Source organism: Carettochelys insculpta, chromosome 2, assembly GCF_033958435.1.
Source record: "Carettochelys insculpta isolate YL-2023 chromosome 2, ASM3395843v1, whole genome shotgun sequence".
Classification (NCBI taxonomy): Eukaryota; Metazoa; Chordata; order Testudines; family Carettochelyidae; genus Carettochelys; species Carettochelys insculpta.
Window position 1 is genome coordinate 96,704,043 of NC_134138.1, and position 16,563 is coordinate 96,720,605.

At 39.6% G+C, this 16,563-nt stretch overlaps 1 protein-coding gene across 4 annotated transcripts in view; it reads left to right on the forward strand.

Annotated features, from left to right (window-relative positions):
• ANKRD12 (ankyrin repeat domain 12) overlaps nt 1–16,563 on the forward strand; it is a 174,042-nt gene that overhangs the window by 45,921 nt on the left and 111,558 nt on the right. For 3 of the 4 annotated variants that reach the window (XM_074987439.1, XM_074987438.1, XM_074987440.1), the window contains 2 exons: nt 907–1,044; nt 11,921–12,068. In XM_074987439.1, coding sequence (XP_074843540.1) covers nt 958–1,044; nt 11,921–12,068 — 235 coding nt within the window. In that variant the 5' untranslated portion in view covers nt 907–957. Of the gene's footprint in view, nt 1–906; nt 1,045–11,920; nt 12,069–16,563 lie in introns of those variants that run through there. The other variant, XM_074987441.1, reaches the window with a different exon arrangement.

The window sequence follows — 16,563 nt, forward strand, 5'->3', positions numbered from 1 at the left end:
AGGGCTTCAAGGACCCTGTGCAGCCCTGTCTGCTGTGCTTCCAGTTGGCCGTTTTGCCAGTAGAGTGGCTGGGCAGTCCAATCACTCTCTGTCAACAGAGAGGATCGCTCTTTCGATCCACTTTGCAGTTGGGCTGCAATCTGTTGACAGAAGTTTTGTCAGAAGATATCTGTCGACAGATCACTCTGTTGGTGACAGCCATTATGACACTGGTATCATAGCTGTGGGGGTTGAACACCTTGAGTTCGTACCATAAACCTCTTGAATGTCACTTAATAAATTTTGCTGATGGGTTACAGAATCATTTGCTAGATAGCAGTAGACCCTGGAAGTCAAAGATTTCTTTATTCCAATCTCTGTAAAGAAAGTGTGATATGTTGTTTTCATAGGTTGTTAGAAATTAGATAGCAAAGACTATAGATTCACTGCACTCAATCGAAATGTAGTATGTTCAGATGGATGAGACCTGGGTCTGCCAGAACTGAGTTCTGTTCCAGTTCTGTTAGCATTGATTTTGTGCAATCTTGCAGTCTCTTAACTGTAAAATGGGTGGGGTGATAATTGCTCTATTTTAGGGACACAAAGTTTTGGTCAATAATGCTGTGAACTACATAGAAATAATAATAGCAGTCAGTGAAAGAGGTGTGCTACAGGGAGGACCTGGCTCAGCAGCTGATCTTTGTTCCATTTTATCACTGGTAAGAGCTGCATTTCTATGCTAGATTTCGTGTTCTTCGGCGCTGTAGTTGTCAGTGTGACTGGAATATGTTAAAGCTCAGCTGTGATCCAGCTCTGTTCCTGCTCTTACTCCAGTGTCTTCTACAGTAAGAACACTGCCACTTGTGGCATTCTTATGCTTTGTCTGTTTATATAGATGCATATAAAATACATTTTCTCTTTTTGCAGACACATGATGAACACACTCATGCAAGATACAGCTAGCTGAACAGCTATAAAATGCCCAAATTTGGGTCTACAAAAGCAGTTCAGTTTGAAAATTCTGACAGTGATAACACCATGGTGGAGAAACCAACTGGAAGAAAGGTAAAAATGGAATTTAACTAAATTACACTGAAATACTAATTTTGTAGGACTGTATAATATGTATTAACCATAAGAAACCCTATCGTATACCAAGGTATGCCATTTCAACTTTAGGAAATATCTGTGAGTCTGTATTTTGGTATCCCATACTTAAAATCTAGCTAAAATAGATTTTTTTTTAAATTGTTAATATTCTTATTGGTATATGTGCATCAGATATTAGTATTTTTAAAAGCTGCTTAATTGCTCAGGTTAATATTAAAAAGGACTGGATATGCTGAATTTATTTTTAGTGTACCATTGTGTCATTCATGTCTTACATCATTTGATGTCTTTTTATACTGATGTAGCTATTTTAGATTACTGCATCTAATTTGTGTTTGTCTATATGTATGTGTACGCATATACAGATATTTTAGTTTACTCTGGATTCCTCCAGAAAAAACACAGATCAATGTTGTTAACTCAAATACATTCCTTGCATATGATGGAGTTGTTATTTAAAACTTGATTTTTCAGCCTGGGTGTGGTTCATGCTCCCATATAGTAACACTTGGACCACTTAAAGAGAGAGAGAGAATGAGTCTCCTCTGCATCCTCACAGCCTAAGCTCCAGAGGCTCTAGGTTTGAGTCTGCCTGTTGGTGGGGTACCCATACATGTAGTGAGCATTCATAATTTGGCAATAGGGCTCAGAGACAGTGAGGAAGAGAGAGTGCTGTCTGTAGTACTATCAGAACGCAGAAGATGGTTGCAAGCCTGCTGAACGTTACCCTCTTCTGTACCACACTGTAATCAGGGAGATAGTTTTCACAGACGTAAAGAGATGCTACTCAGTATTATTCTTCCCCTTTTTTTGCCTTGGAGATATTATGTCTTTCAAAAGCGTAATGCTTCCAGGTAGAAAAGCTGAGGTTGTGTTGTAAGGGTACTGGCTTGAAGGTGTTAAAAGTACCAATAGAATCTTTGTTTTACTGTTAGAACATTAAATAGTAACAGAGATATTGTGGCTTAGGTTTTAAGTAAAGCAAATATTGCTATTGGAATAGTCACCAACAAAACCTTTTAAACCATTTATTAAATATATAAAAAGAAAGTTTAGTTTGAAACTTTAATTGTGTAAAGTTAATTCTTACTTAATTTCCCTTGTTTTTCTTTAACTGTGCTGCCTTTTAAAAGGGAAATCAGTCTCTTGTCTGCCTGTCAGTCTCTCAGTTATTGTTAAATAACTTGGAGAAAAAGAGTTAGTTACAGGGATTACCTTTAGTGTTCTGATGTCAGTCCTGTTTCTTTTAAAGATGAATCTAATCTAATTAATATAAATGGAAAATAGCAAAAGAGGAGAAGGCCTAGGTTCTGTTTGTGCTGCTTGCAGTTTAACAGCTGTGAAATCACAGGCACAGACACAGTATAAAACTTTGCTCACTGCTCCTGGAATCTGACAACAGGAAATAGGTTTTTAAGCCATTTTTAGCTTTATTTTTGATCACTGAAGAGTAATGCAAAGTTTTATTTCTCCTGTCTATTTAAACTGGATTGTTATGAGATGGGAAGCAGAAAGAGGAAGAGTTCAGAGAAATAAAATGGGGAAAAGAAATTGCATGCAAGAGAAGAAATAGTGGTAAAAATCTTACGTTCACATCCAAATTCTGAGGATTTGGCCAACCTGATGGAGGAGATGATGTCATCTGGTGAGGATAGCTTTCAACATCTGGAAAGTGGTTTGATGGTAAATCTCAGTGTCCCTTCAGGTGGTGAGGGCAGAGAAAGTCATCACAATGAAGTTCACTGGTACACAATGACGTTTTCCTCTCTTCACTCCTAAACAGTTTAGTTCAGTGGTGTCCAATAGTAATTCAAAGATCACCACACTTGTAGTTGTGGTCCTTCCATATTTGCCACAACCCCACCCCCCCTCACTCAAAATAAATGCCTTCACCTAGAGACAGGCACCTCCCCCCAACTGAATGCTGGCAACTCACCAGAGCCATGGAGGCTGCGCTGGAGCCCAGCTGGGGCCACTGGGGCTGCCAGAGTGGCCAGGGCCAGGGCTGCAGGAGAGACTCCTGTGCCAGAGCTACAGCGGCTGTCACTGCCAAGTTGTGGGGCATGTGCGCAGAGTGGGCGGAGGGTAGTCCACATATGTGGCTCTGAGGAACCTCACTTAAAGGCTCCAAGAGCCACATGCGGTTTCAGAGCCTGGAATTGTCACACTGTGCTGTCCTGTTCACCACAAGAGGCTATTGGCGAATGTATTGGACACTGCGGGTCTAGTTCTTCCAAGAACAACTGCCCAAAAGAGATGGCAACTGAGTCTTAGCAGAACTTAATCAATCAAAACAATTATTGAGTGGTTTCATATTTGGATGTTTCCTGTCATCTTAATCACTTTTATCTAGTACAAAAGCATTTTTGTGATATCTCAGGAACCTTGAAAAACCATAATAAATAGATTTTAATTCCTACATGTCCTGCCTGTGCCAGCATTTTCAATTTCAATTTATTTTAAATAGCATTTGTGTATGACACCTCTATAGGCTGAAACAACTTATCCTCTTTTATCCCTTTAAGCACAAGCCTCTGAGCAAGACCATGTACTTCTTTTGCACTGTCTAGCTCACATCTGTAAAATTACATCTCTGACAGAGATGTAAAAGATTTGTTTGAAGATTTGGAGTATATTGTTTTACTACATCAGTGATTGAGTGCAATTGTGATTTCTTACCTAAGAGGCAAAAGGAACAAATTAACCACACTCTGTGACAGCATCAAAACCCTTCATCGTCACATCAGTTATGAAGAACCTTGTAATAGTTTGATTACTGTCACACCAAAATCTGTGTTGTGATAGACTTAAAACTTAAAATCTTCAATCCAAACACTAAAAATATGGGAAATCCCTGGTTAATTTCCCCTTTCACACTGTTCCATAATCATAGCGTCTGATGAAGCGGGTCCTCTCTCACAAAAGCTTATGCTCCAAAATATCTGTTAGTCTATAAGGTGCCACAGGACTTCTTGTTACCTATGTGGATGGGCAGTAGCAATGTAAAAGATATCTTCTCTAGCTTGTGCACAACTTTATGGATTAGTAAAAGAAGTGTGTGGTTATCTTTTTGTAAAATATGAAGATTAAATGCTGTGTTGCTTAAGAAGAATACAAGTTGAAATGGTATTTATGGTTTTATGTGTGGAAGTGGGGAATATATTGAATGATGCTGTTTTGTGACTAGAGGAAGATGTAGAACTATATTTTCGTTTTTCTATGATTATACAATTTAAACCATAGTGTAAAATATTCAAAAATGAAATCCCAGATAATGCAGTGATTAATATTTTAAATGTTTCACTGGATGGTTTTATAAAACAGGTTTTTAGCATTCTGCAGATTCTTAGCTTAACTACATTTTTGTCCAGTTTTAAAAACTATATCTAGCAAGCAGGATTTTAAATAAGTTACCATTTAGAAAATCACAAATCTGGACAGTGACTTATTTGTACATGTTTAAGGTTATTACCAGACCTTTGCATTTAAGGAAGGTGCAGTGTATTCTCCAGTATTAAAAAAATGAACAAATGCTTACTAGTGGTAAATTCTTCTGATTTTCAGTTTGTTGCCAACACTATACATTCTTTAGAAGATTGGAACAAGAGTGGATAAGCTAAAATGAATTTGAGCAACAAAAAATCATGATGCTGTGTGCCTACATTTTAAAAAAAAAAGGCAATTTCAGATCCCTGAAGTAAAAATCAAGTAGTACAAATGAATTATAACGATGTCACAGAAGAATATTCTCCAAGTGTGTCTCTAAAAGGTTGGCTAGTAGGCAAAGACGACAGCAAAATAATTCTCTTATGGATACTTAATCACGTTAAGCTTACTCAATTTCTCTGTATTGTCAGTTAAAAACAAAAAAATACAAAATTGGCCTTTCTGAGAGTTTGCTTCGGATCACAATAATGAACTCAAATTTTCTTAAGTACATGCAGGTTCTTTGAGAATTGTCTGTTTAGATCACATTTCTGGGACAAATATTTTTCAGTATGTGTGCAGAAAACCCTCTGTAAAGCAGTAACCATTAAAATCCATAATTCTTGTTCTGAACGCTTGGATCCAAGAATTTGGGAATCCTGGTCCAGAAGTTTTTTCAGTATCTCATCAACTGGTACACATAGGTCAGACTCATTGTCCTGAATCTGAAGACCATCTTTGATTTTTATTTGATTTTTTTTTCTTTTATTTGAATAGCTCTCGTTAGTAAGTAATAATTTTTAGAACTCTGTGGACACAAAATTTATATCCACAGATGCATATATCCGTAAATATGAATTGGTGTGTGCTGAGGTGCCCTACCACGGATACCAATTTACAGACAATGAATACCAATTTTATATCCACACAGAGCTCTAATAATTTTAGTGTTCACTAATTACAGGGTATTTTTGTGGTTCCTGGGACTGTGGCACTTTGAGCTCTTTAGATGGTATTGTCAGAATTACACCTTCAGTATCGTTGTCTTCCATCTTGTTGGCATTGAGGGCCATGACAAAGTCTCTTTTTTCCAAATGGTTTGTGTTTTGTAAAATCAAAGTTCCAGTCTCTGACTGACAATGGGAGACATCTGAGTTGGAGTTCATTCTCAAGTTTGATACTTTACACCTCGGTCTCAACAAAGCTATCAATTACCTTATACATTACAAGGATAGTGTCCCCATCGTTGATATTCGTAGGGATCTCAGGCAGTCCACTTAATAGGCACTTGTAGTAAATAATTTTCTTCCCCCTCTTCTGTCCTGTGTTGCTGATTCATTGGTTTTTCTTTCTTTTTCTTTCGTATCTTTCTGTTAAATTATCTTCATTTCAGTTTTAATTTATTGGAACTTTCCAGATCTGAAGTGGGTCTGTCCCAAGAAAGCTCATCACTTAATAAATTATTTCTTAGTCTTTAAAGTGCTACAGGACTGCTTTTTTTCTTTGTCTACATATGTGAGAAATATCTGCTGAGCCAGTGCACTGTTTAGGCTGTCTTCAAGCCTATGTCTAACTTGTCAGCCTGTTTACTTTTCTGCCTAGGAGCACTTTTACCAATGTTATGCAAACTGAGTTTGTGCCATCTGGTTCTCATTCACATACCTAACTTTCAGATGTTGAGACAAGAAGTTGATGTGTTGTCCACACTTGATGAGAAGACACAGAACTAAGGCCTGGTCTACACTAACAGATACAGTCAAATTTAAGGCTCTAGGGTCAGTTTTATAAATTCTCCATCTGCACTTCAGCAGTCAATGAGTCAATTCTAAGTGGCTGTAATGCTGACTTCTCTCCCAATGAAAGTACTTGAAAAATCGAATTTCCAGTGTTGAGCTAACACAGTGTAGATTTAACCTGGGTTAAAATTGATTTTATTAGTCCCAGAAACTGTCCCACAATGCCCTTCGAGGTGTCCTTTCATGTCGTTGCTCCAGGTGAGCAGAAAGTAGGAAATGGGAAGACTGGCATTTAGAATTAATTTGTTTGTGATCAGTGTGGTGATTTGCATGTAGCTACTTTCTTTGCTTCAGTCTTCACGGCTGAGGATGTTACAGAGGTTCCTAAATCTGAGCCAGCCTTTTTGGGTGACAAATCTGAGGAACTCACTCAGATTGAAGTGACATTAGAGGAGGTTTTGGAGTTAATTGATAAGCTGAATAGTAACAAGTCTCCAGGACCGGACGGCATTCACCCAAGGGTTCTGAAAGAACTCAAATGTGAAATTGCGGAGTTATTAACAGTGGTTTGTAACCTATCCTTTAAATCCACTTTGGTACCAAATGACTGGAAGACGGCCAATATAACACCAATATTTAAAAAAGGCTCTAGAGGAGACCCTGGCAATTATAGACCGATAAGTTTAACATCAGTACCAGGCAAATTAGTAGAAACAATAGTAAAGAATAAAATTGCAAGGCACGTAGAAGAGCACGAATTGTTGGGCAAAAGTCAGCAGGGTTTCTGCAGAGGGAAGTCGTGTCTAACTAATCTATTAGAATTCTTTGAAGGGGTTAATAAACATGCGGACAAGGGGCACCCAGTGGACATAATATACCTAGATTTCCAGAAAGCCTTTGACACGGTCCCACACCAAAGGCTTTTATGTAAATTAGGTGGTCATGGGATAGGAGGAAAGATCCTTTCATGGATCGGGCATTGGTTAAAAGACAGAAAACAAAGGGTGGGAATAAATGGTAAATTTTCACAATGGAGGAGGGTAACTAGTGGTGTTCCCCAGGGGTCAGTCCTGGGACCGATCCTGTTCAACTTGTTCATCAATGATCTAGAAAATGAGGTAAGCAGTGAGGTGGCAAAGTTTGCAGATGACACCAAGTTGTTCAGGACAGTCAAAAGCAAAAGGGATTGTGAAGAACTACAAAAAGATCTCAGCAAACTGAGTGATTGGGCAGCAAAATGGCAAATGAAATTTAATGTGGGTAAGTGTAAGGTAATGCATGTTGGAAAAAATAACCCAAATTACACGTACTACATGATGGGGTCAAATTTAGCTACGACAGATCAGGAAAGGGATCTTGGAGTTATAGTGGATAGTTCTCTGAAGACATCCACGCAGTGTGCAGCGGCAGTTAGTAAAGCAAATAGGATGTTAGGAATTATTAAAAAAGGGATAGATAATAAGACAAAAGATATCATACTTCCCCTATATAAAACTATGGTACGCCCACATCTTGAGTACTGTGTGCAGATGTGGTCTCCTCACCTCAAAAAAGATATATTGGCATTAGAAAAGGTTCAGAAAAGGGCGACTAAGATGATTAGGGGCTTGGAACGGGTCCCATATGGGGAGAGGCTAGAGAGACTGAGACTTTTCAGTTTGGAAGAGAGGCGATTGAGGGGTGATATGATAGAGGTATATAAAATCATGAATGGTGTGGAGAAAGTGAATATAGAAAAATTATTTACCTTTTCCCATAATACAAGAACTAGGGGACACCAAATGAAATTGATGGGTAGTAGGTTCAAAACTAATAAAAGGAAATTTTTCTTCACACAGCGCACAGTCAACCTGTGGAACTCCTTGCCCGAGGAGGCTGTGAAGGCCAGGACTCTATTAGGGTTTAAAAAAGAGCTTGATAAATTTTTGCAGGTTAGGTCCATAAATGGCTATTACCCAGGGATAAAGTATGGTGCCCTAGCCCTCAGAACAAGGGCAGGAGATGGATGGCAGGAGATAAATCACTTGATCATTGTCTTCTGTTCTCCTTCTCTGGGGCACCTGGCATTGGCCACCGTCGGCAGATGGGATGCTGGGCTGGATGGACCTTTGGTCTGACCCAGTATGGCCATTCTTATGTTCTTATGTACTTTAGAGAGCTCCAGCTTGGGGCCATCAGGAGAGCCAGGGTCTCATTTCGTCTTGCAGGCTAGTCCCTGCCCGAACACAGCAGGTGGTGGTTTGCGTGTCAGGGTCATCCTTGTATGAGAGGCTGAGAAACTTCTTTTCTTCAGGTCACATTTGCATAGGGTCAGCACCACTCCCTTACAGGTGCCATGCAGTTGGGGGCTACCACCTGGCTAACCCTACAACCCAAGAAAAACACATGCCAGCTGCTCTGTGCAGTCCATGCTTCCAGACAGCAGCATGTCCTGGCTTGCATGCAGCGAATACTTCAAAGGTGGGAAAGATTTGGGGACTGTCTCTCGCTGGGGGAAGTGTCCCCCTGCGGTAAAGAGATTTGGAGGCTGGCTGGCCCATGAAAGGCAATGTGATCGGGGGAGGGCTTCCCCAGTGGGGCTGCATCTATATCTGGTTAACTGCAGGAGGTTAACAGGTGCCTCAGCTGGCCCCTGCCTGCTGAGCTTTGGGGCGCCAGTCCCAGCAGTGTCTATGTGGGCTGGCCCCCCTGTCATCAGAGGTCAGACAGCTCTGTTAACTGGTACCTCAGCTGAGTTTTTTGCTGGGGCCGGCCCCAGCTGCATCTATGTGGGCTGCCTTTCCCCTCTCCCCTTGTGCGTGCCCCCCCCCCCCGAGGACAGACAGCATCATGTTAACAGGTGCCTCACCTGAGATTTGGGGTGAGGAGTTGGGGGATGTTAAGTCACCGCCCTCCTTCAGTTATATGTGTTTTGATTTGTCAGTTTTTATTGCAATTTTTTTTGAATCTCTGTGCTGTATAATTGGGTCTGGACTGGACATGCTATTGAACTGAAGAAGTGGGTCTGTCCCACGAAAGTGCATCACCTAATAAATCATTTTGTTAGTCTTTAAAGTTCTGTATGAATACTGGTTTGTTAGAATACAGACTAAAATGGCTATCTGTCTGTTATTAGTCAACACACTCAAGGGTTCAACTTTCTTCAGCTTTTCTATTGTATGCTACTTCCTGAACTTTGCCAGATGTCTGCTTCTGACAGGTCCACTGAAACCAGGCACGTTTACAAGGGTTCCTGAAATGTTCATACATTATTACAGCCTGAGTGCTTTTACCAATTCTCTTGGCCGCTGTACAGTTTTTTTCGGGAGTTCTTTCACCAGGGCAAAACTGAGGTTCCCGTTAACATGGCACAGTTACCTGGAGCGCAGGCACCTTAATATGTGGAATTGACAGTTCCCTGACATGCAGAGTTCATTAAATGCTCATATATTGTAGCCTGAGCACCTTTACTAATCCTTTTGGCTACTGTACAGCTTTTTCATGAGTTCTTTCTCCTGAGCAAAACACCACTCTCAAGTGTTTCACTTTTCTAAATTTTACTATCCTGTACTACTTCCTCAATTTTGACAGTCTACTGTGTTCTGGGCACATTGGCGCATAAATATCCAGTTCTGAGGGTGGCAATTATCAAAGCATCCTGATTCAGAGGCAGGCTTCAGAAACGTGGACATTTGTTTTCAGTGGCAGGGGGAATGAGGGAAGTGCACTGTGATATGGTGACATTACATGCCCACAACCACTTGTTGCATTTTTTTTTTCCATAACTCACTGCCAAAAAACCCCAAAATGCAGCAGAGATGTAGGAAGTGGGCAATAGATGCCCACAATGCAGTGCTGCAACAGTCGAATTTAGGCAATGTAGTGGAGATGCACTACACTGACTTTGTGAGTAGGTGTGGACTCTCAACTTCAACTTTATAAAATCTATTGCTATAAAGTCAACTTTAATAAATTTGACTTTATTTCCTAATGTAGACATACCCAAAGTGTCATGAATATATTGCTATCATTATATCCTTACTGTCCCCTGCCCCCAGTATTTTTAACTGTATGTTATAGTTTTGGGAGGGATGACTGGATTGAATTGTATGGGACATAGGCAAGAGCTCTTGAAGAGCAAGAACAATTGCCTGCCTCAGCCTTCTGTGTCATATCGTAAAGGTAGGAATGTACTCCTCTTAACATCTTAGCAGAGGCGGTCTTGAGAATTGTACTTTTTTTCTTCCAAGTCTCTTCTGTCAGATTCATCTAGCCAGAAGATGAATCTTATACAGGCCTCCTCTTCTGCAAAAGTGTCAAAATGGTTTGTTATACTTTGGAAATCTGTTATATTTTGATATATTACTGTGACAGAATTAGTCAGTCATCTTGAAGTTTGACCTAAACATTCTTTGAGAGTTTCTCAGAATGGGAGGGATGAGGACTAAAAACACCTAAATTTCTCTGGTGTGCTTAGATGCTGTATTTCCAAAACCTATAATGTAAATGGGATTCCTTGGCCACATCTCCATGGGCAGCTTCTGTTGACAAAACTTGCCAAGTGTCTACATGGTTAAAATAACAAGAAGTCCTGTGGCACCTTATAGACTAATTGATATTTTGGAGCACAAGCTTTTGTGGGCAAAGACCCACTTCCTCAGAAAGCTTATGTTCTAAAATATCAATTAGTCTGTAAGTTGCCACAGGACTTCTTGGTTTTTTTGTTTTTGTTTTTTTTTTTTTTTGCAGATACAGACTAACCCGGCTACCTCTCTGATACTTTAAACGGTTAAAGCACTCTGGAGAGTTTGTTAAGAAAATTCAGCTGTTCAATAGGCAGCATTGTATCTCTGTTGACGGTGTTTTGTTGACAGAGTGCCTGTGTAGACAGTTCTGTCGACAGAGAGGGCTTCTGGTTTCCCGGGCATCCCTGTTTGCAGAGCTTCTGGTCAGCCATTCTGTCAAGACAGGGCAGGGCAGTACGGCTGCTCTTTCAACAGAACAGATTGCCCTTTTGATCTGCGTTTGTGTGCCAATGCTATCTGTCGACAGAGGTACTGTTGAGGTATAACTTTACTTGTAAATGTTGCTTTCTCATATTAGGCTAATCTAACAATACTTTCTAGATTTGCCAAAACATTTCTAAATATTATTTGTGAGTTTAATAAAATATTTCCAAATAAATAGGTTTCACTTTTTCTTTGCGCCCCCCCCCCCCAAAGTGGGAAGCCAGTTTTGACTACTTTTTTTGTGTTTCATTCGTATGTTCAATTCTCGGTCACATTTGTTCAGTACTAGTTATGTCTTCTTAATAAGATTATTATAGTATGGAAAGGCCAAGCAAGTGAATTGGGATCAAAGGATGCCAGATTATTTTAGCATTTCTTGACTTCAATACAGTTCCTGTACTAATAATCAGTGAAAGAGCTGAGAGTGCAATAGAGCATCAGTCCTGAATTCAGATATTTAAAAAACAGAAACCATGTTTATATGTAAAATTCTGCTTTTTCTCCACCGCTTCCCCTCCTCCTTTTTAAAAAAAAAAACACTTTTTCTGTATTTTGGTAACAGTACATTTCTTTGATAGTTAATATGTAAGTCAATATTTTAATAAGTCTACACTGTTGTATTAAGTGTACACTATTCTTCTCTGTGCAAACATTGCTTAGTATACTTTTTGTTTCTATCAGAGCAAGGAGAAGATTTCATCGTACAGCAAAACTCCAAAAGTGGATAGGAATGACGTGGGGAAGGAGATGAAAGAAAAGTCTTCCATGAAACGTAAACTTCCTTTTACTATTAGTCCATCCAGAAATGAAGATCGAAATTCAGACACAGGTAGATCATTTTATTTTCTTAGCTAATCGTTGGTTGTTGAAACACATCCTGATTATAATTATTTTATTGTGAGAATGAGTTAAATGCGAAGGATACCAACTATTACAGATGTTTGCTTGCTTGTTTATGTCTGCTTATGATCAGCTTACGTCGGTCCCACCTGATAGTCGTTCATCCCATCGAGCGCTTTCCAAGAACTTGCATGCCAGCACAGTTCCTCTTAGCTACCTTTTATAGCAATGCTCCACATTCTTCCTTCTGCTTATTTTTTGTCATAAATCTGCTGTATCCTTTATCTGCCCATTTGCTTTAAAAAAAAAAAAATGAAAAGACAGAGGCTTAAGTACCATATTAAAGTAACAGCTCCTCTGCCTTCTATAGGTGCCCTTGTCATCATATGTGAAAAGAACCAAAAAGATTAAGCTCATGGAAATGACTGGCCTCAAATCAACCCTAGAAAGAAACTTTTCCTCCAGTATAATCTTTTTGTGATTGATATAGAATGTAACTGTGTGACATACTCAAGAATAGAATAAATGACTAAAAGATTCCATGGTCTGTCTTGGCATAGCTATTTTTTTTAATTAAGGGGGGGAGTACGGACTCACAGCATTTTAATTTCAATGAACATGACACTAATCTAATGAGAATTCTGTAGAAAGAAAAGGTCAGGGTCTCAGAGGTGATTCATTGGAACGCAGTCTCTACATATAGCATTTGTTCAGTACATGTATTATTACGTTTTCTTCTTCCTTGTCCATAAGTTTAGCTGTCTCTGTAAACTTCATCTACTACTTTCTCCATTAAGAAGTTTAGAACTCAGTGCAAGTCATTTAATATTTACTCAGGGCTCATTCACGTAGCTGATTTGCCTCCTGAACATGCAGACACAAAATGAAGTTTCTTAATTGTTTTTTACCCCCCTAGAAAGACTATTGCATATTGTCCCAATGTGAATGGCTAGTACAGCCATTTATGTTACATTCAAGATGTGGTATTTGGCATTGGACCTCAATTTTTATAGTACTTTGGAAATTTTGCAAGTTATGCAAATTAATAATATTCCCTCTTGATTCTGAAAAGCCATGTTTCCAGCGTTAGCTATTACATGCACTATTAGTTTTATTTGGACACTAGTAATAATTTTTCTAATGATTAGAAGCATTTAGTGGTAGATTTAGTGTTAGTGCAGTGTTTTGCATTTCTGGACTACTTACAGACGTGAACTAAGTAATCACAGTGTCTTGTAGAATATTAATTACTATTATAATATGAATATGGTAGTAGCACCTACAATAGCAATAATCACAACCAAGTTGAGCTCCATTGTACTAGATACTATACAGGCCTATAATAAACAACATTCCCTACCTGAAAGAGATTATAGTCTAAAAGACAGGATATAACAGATGGATAAGACAAATAAGTGGGTAGGGCCATGTACTATAGTATCAAGAACGCTAGAACTGGGAGGGACCTCAAGAGGTCATTGAGTCCAGTTCCCTGCCCTCTTGGCAGGACCAAACACCATCTAGATCATCCCTGATAGGTGTCTGTCTAACATGCTCTTAAAAATCTCTAGCAATGGAGATTCCACAACCTCCCTAGTTAACTTATTCTAGTGTTTTAACCACCCTGACAGTGAGGAAGTTTTTCCTAATGTTTAATCTAAACCTCCCTTGCTGCAGTTTAAGCCCTTAGCTCCTTGTCCTATCCTCAGAGGCCCAGGAGAACAATTTTTCTCCCTCCTCCTTGTAACCCTCTTTGAGGCACTTGAAAACCGCTATCATGTCCCCTCTAAGTCTTGTCTTTTCTAAACTAAACAAGCCCAGTTCTTTCAGTCTTCCCTCAGGGCTCATGTTCTCTAGACCTTTTAATCATTCTTGTTGCTCTTCTCTGGACCTTTTCCAGTTTCTCCACATCTTTTTTGAAATGTGGTGCCCAGAACTGGACACAATACTCCAATTGAAGCCTAGTGAGCGCTGAGTAGAGCGGAAGAATGACGTCTCGTGTCTTGCTCACAACACTCCCGTTAATACATCCTAAAATCATGTTTGCTTTTTTGGCAACAGCATCACACTGTTGACTCATATTTAGCTTGTGGTCCACTATGACCCCTAAGTCCCTTTCCGTAGTACTCCTTCCTAGACCATCACTTCCCGTTCTTTATGTATGAAGCTGATTGTTTCTTCCTACGTGGAGTACTTTGCATTTGTCCTCACTAAATGTCATCCTGTTTACCTCAGACCATTTTTCCAGTTTGTCCAGATCATTTTGAATTATGAACCTATCCTTCAAAGCAGTTGCAACCCCTCCCAGCTTGGTATCATCTGCAAACTTAATAAGTAAACTCTGTATGCCAATATATAAATGGTTGATGAAGATATTGAATAGAACCGATCTCAAAACGGTGGCCTGCAGAACCACACTTGTTGTGCCCCTTCCAGCATGACTGCGAACCATTAATAACTATTCTCTAAAAATGGTTATCGAGCCAGTTACGCACCCACCTTATAGTGGCGCCATCTAAGTTGTATTTGCTTAGTTTATTGATAAGAAGATCTTGCGAGACAATGACAAATGCCTTACTAAAATCTAGGTATACCACATCCACCACCTTTCCCTTATCTATAAGACTTGTTATCCTGTTAGAAAAAGCTGTCATATTGGTCTGGCATGATTTGTTCTTTACAAATCCACCCTGGCTGTTGCCTATCACCTTATTTTCATCCAGATGTTTGCAGATGAATTCCTTAATTATTTGCCCCATTGTCTTTCCCGGCCCAGAAGTTAAACTGACTGGTCTGTGGTTTCCTGGGTTGTTCTTTTTTCCCTTTTTATAGATGGGCACTATGTTTGCCCTTTTCTAGTCTTCAGGAATCTTTCCCGATTTCCAGGACTCCTCAAAGATGATAGCTGAAGGCTCAGAAACCTTCTCTATCAGTTCCTTGAGTATTCTAGGATGCATTTCATCAGGCCCTGGTGGCTTGAACACATCTACTTTTTCTAAGTAACTTTTAATTTGTTCTTTGGATATTTTATCTTCTAAACCTACCCCCTTCTCACTAGCATGCATTATGTTAGGCATTTCTGTATCAACCTTCTTGGTAAAGACTGAAATAAAGAAGTCAGTAAGCACCTCTGCCATTTCCAAATTTCCTGATATTGTTTCTGCCTCCTCAATGAGTAGAGGGCCTACCTTGTCCTTGGTCTTTCTCTTGTTTTTAATACATTTATAGAATGACTTCTTGTTGTTACCCTTTATGTTTCTAGCTAATCTGAGCTTGTTCTGTGATTTGGTCTTTCTAATCTTGCCCCTGCAAACACGCATTGTTTTCTTATATACATCTACTTCTACTTTCCACTTTTTATACGACTCTTTTTTGATCTTGAGATCATGCAAGATCTCCTGGCTAAGCCAAGGTGGTCTTTTACCATACTTTGTAGTTTTCCTATGCAGCAGTGTAGTTTGCTTATGGCCCTTAATAATGTCCCTTTGAAAAACTGCCAACTCTCCTCAGTTGTTTTTTCTCTGAATCTTGCTTCCCATGGGACCTTCCCTACCAGCTCTCTGAGTTTACCAGAATTTGTTTTTCTGAAATCCATTGTCTGTGTTTTGCTGTTCTCCCTTTCACTATTGCTTGGAATCATGAAGTCTTTGATGTCATGGTCACTTTCTCTCAAGCTACCTTCCACTTCCAAATTCTCAACGAGTTCTCCCTTATTTGTTAAAGTCAAATCAAGAACTGCTTCCCCCCAGTAGCTTTTTCCACGTTCTACAATAAAAAATTGTCATCCATGCAGTCCAAAATTTTTCTGGATATTCTGCATTAGTTTCCCAACGTACGTCTGGATAGTTGAATCCCCCATCATCACCAAGTCCTGTGTTTTGGATAATTTTGTTAGTTGTTTAGAGAGAGTCGTCCACCGCTTCTACCTGGCTCGGTGGTCTGTAGTAGACCCCTATCACAACATGACCCTTGTTTTTTACCCCTTTTAAATTAATCCAGAGACTGTCAACTTGTCTATCTCCTGCATCCATCTCTACCTCAGTCCAGGTGTGCACAATTTTTGACATATAAGACAACACCTCCTCCCTGTGTACCATGCCTATTCTTCCTGCGTTAGTTGTACCTTTCAGTATTCCAATCATGCATATTATCCCACCAAGTTTCTGTGATACCAACTATATCATAGTTGTGTTTGTTTATTAGGATTTCAGGTTCTTCCAGCTTATTACCCATGCTTCTTGCATTTGTATATAGGCATCTAAGATACTTTGCTCTGCTATTATAGCCCATGATCCCTCCCATTTCCAACCCAACTCACAGGTCTCCAGGTTTTTTACTTACCTGTGGGCTTTGGTCACCTATCCCCATCGAACTTAGTTTAATGCCCTCCTCTCTAGGTTAGCCAGTCTCAGTCCAAATACATCCTTCCCATTCCTCGAAAGGTGAATTCTATTCCTGGTTAGCAGTCCTTCATGGAACAACAT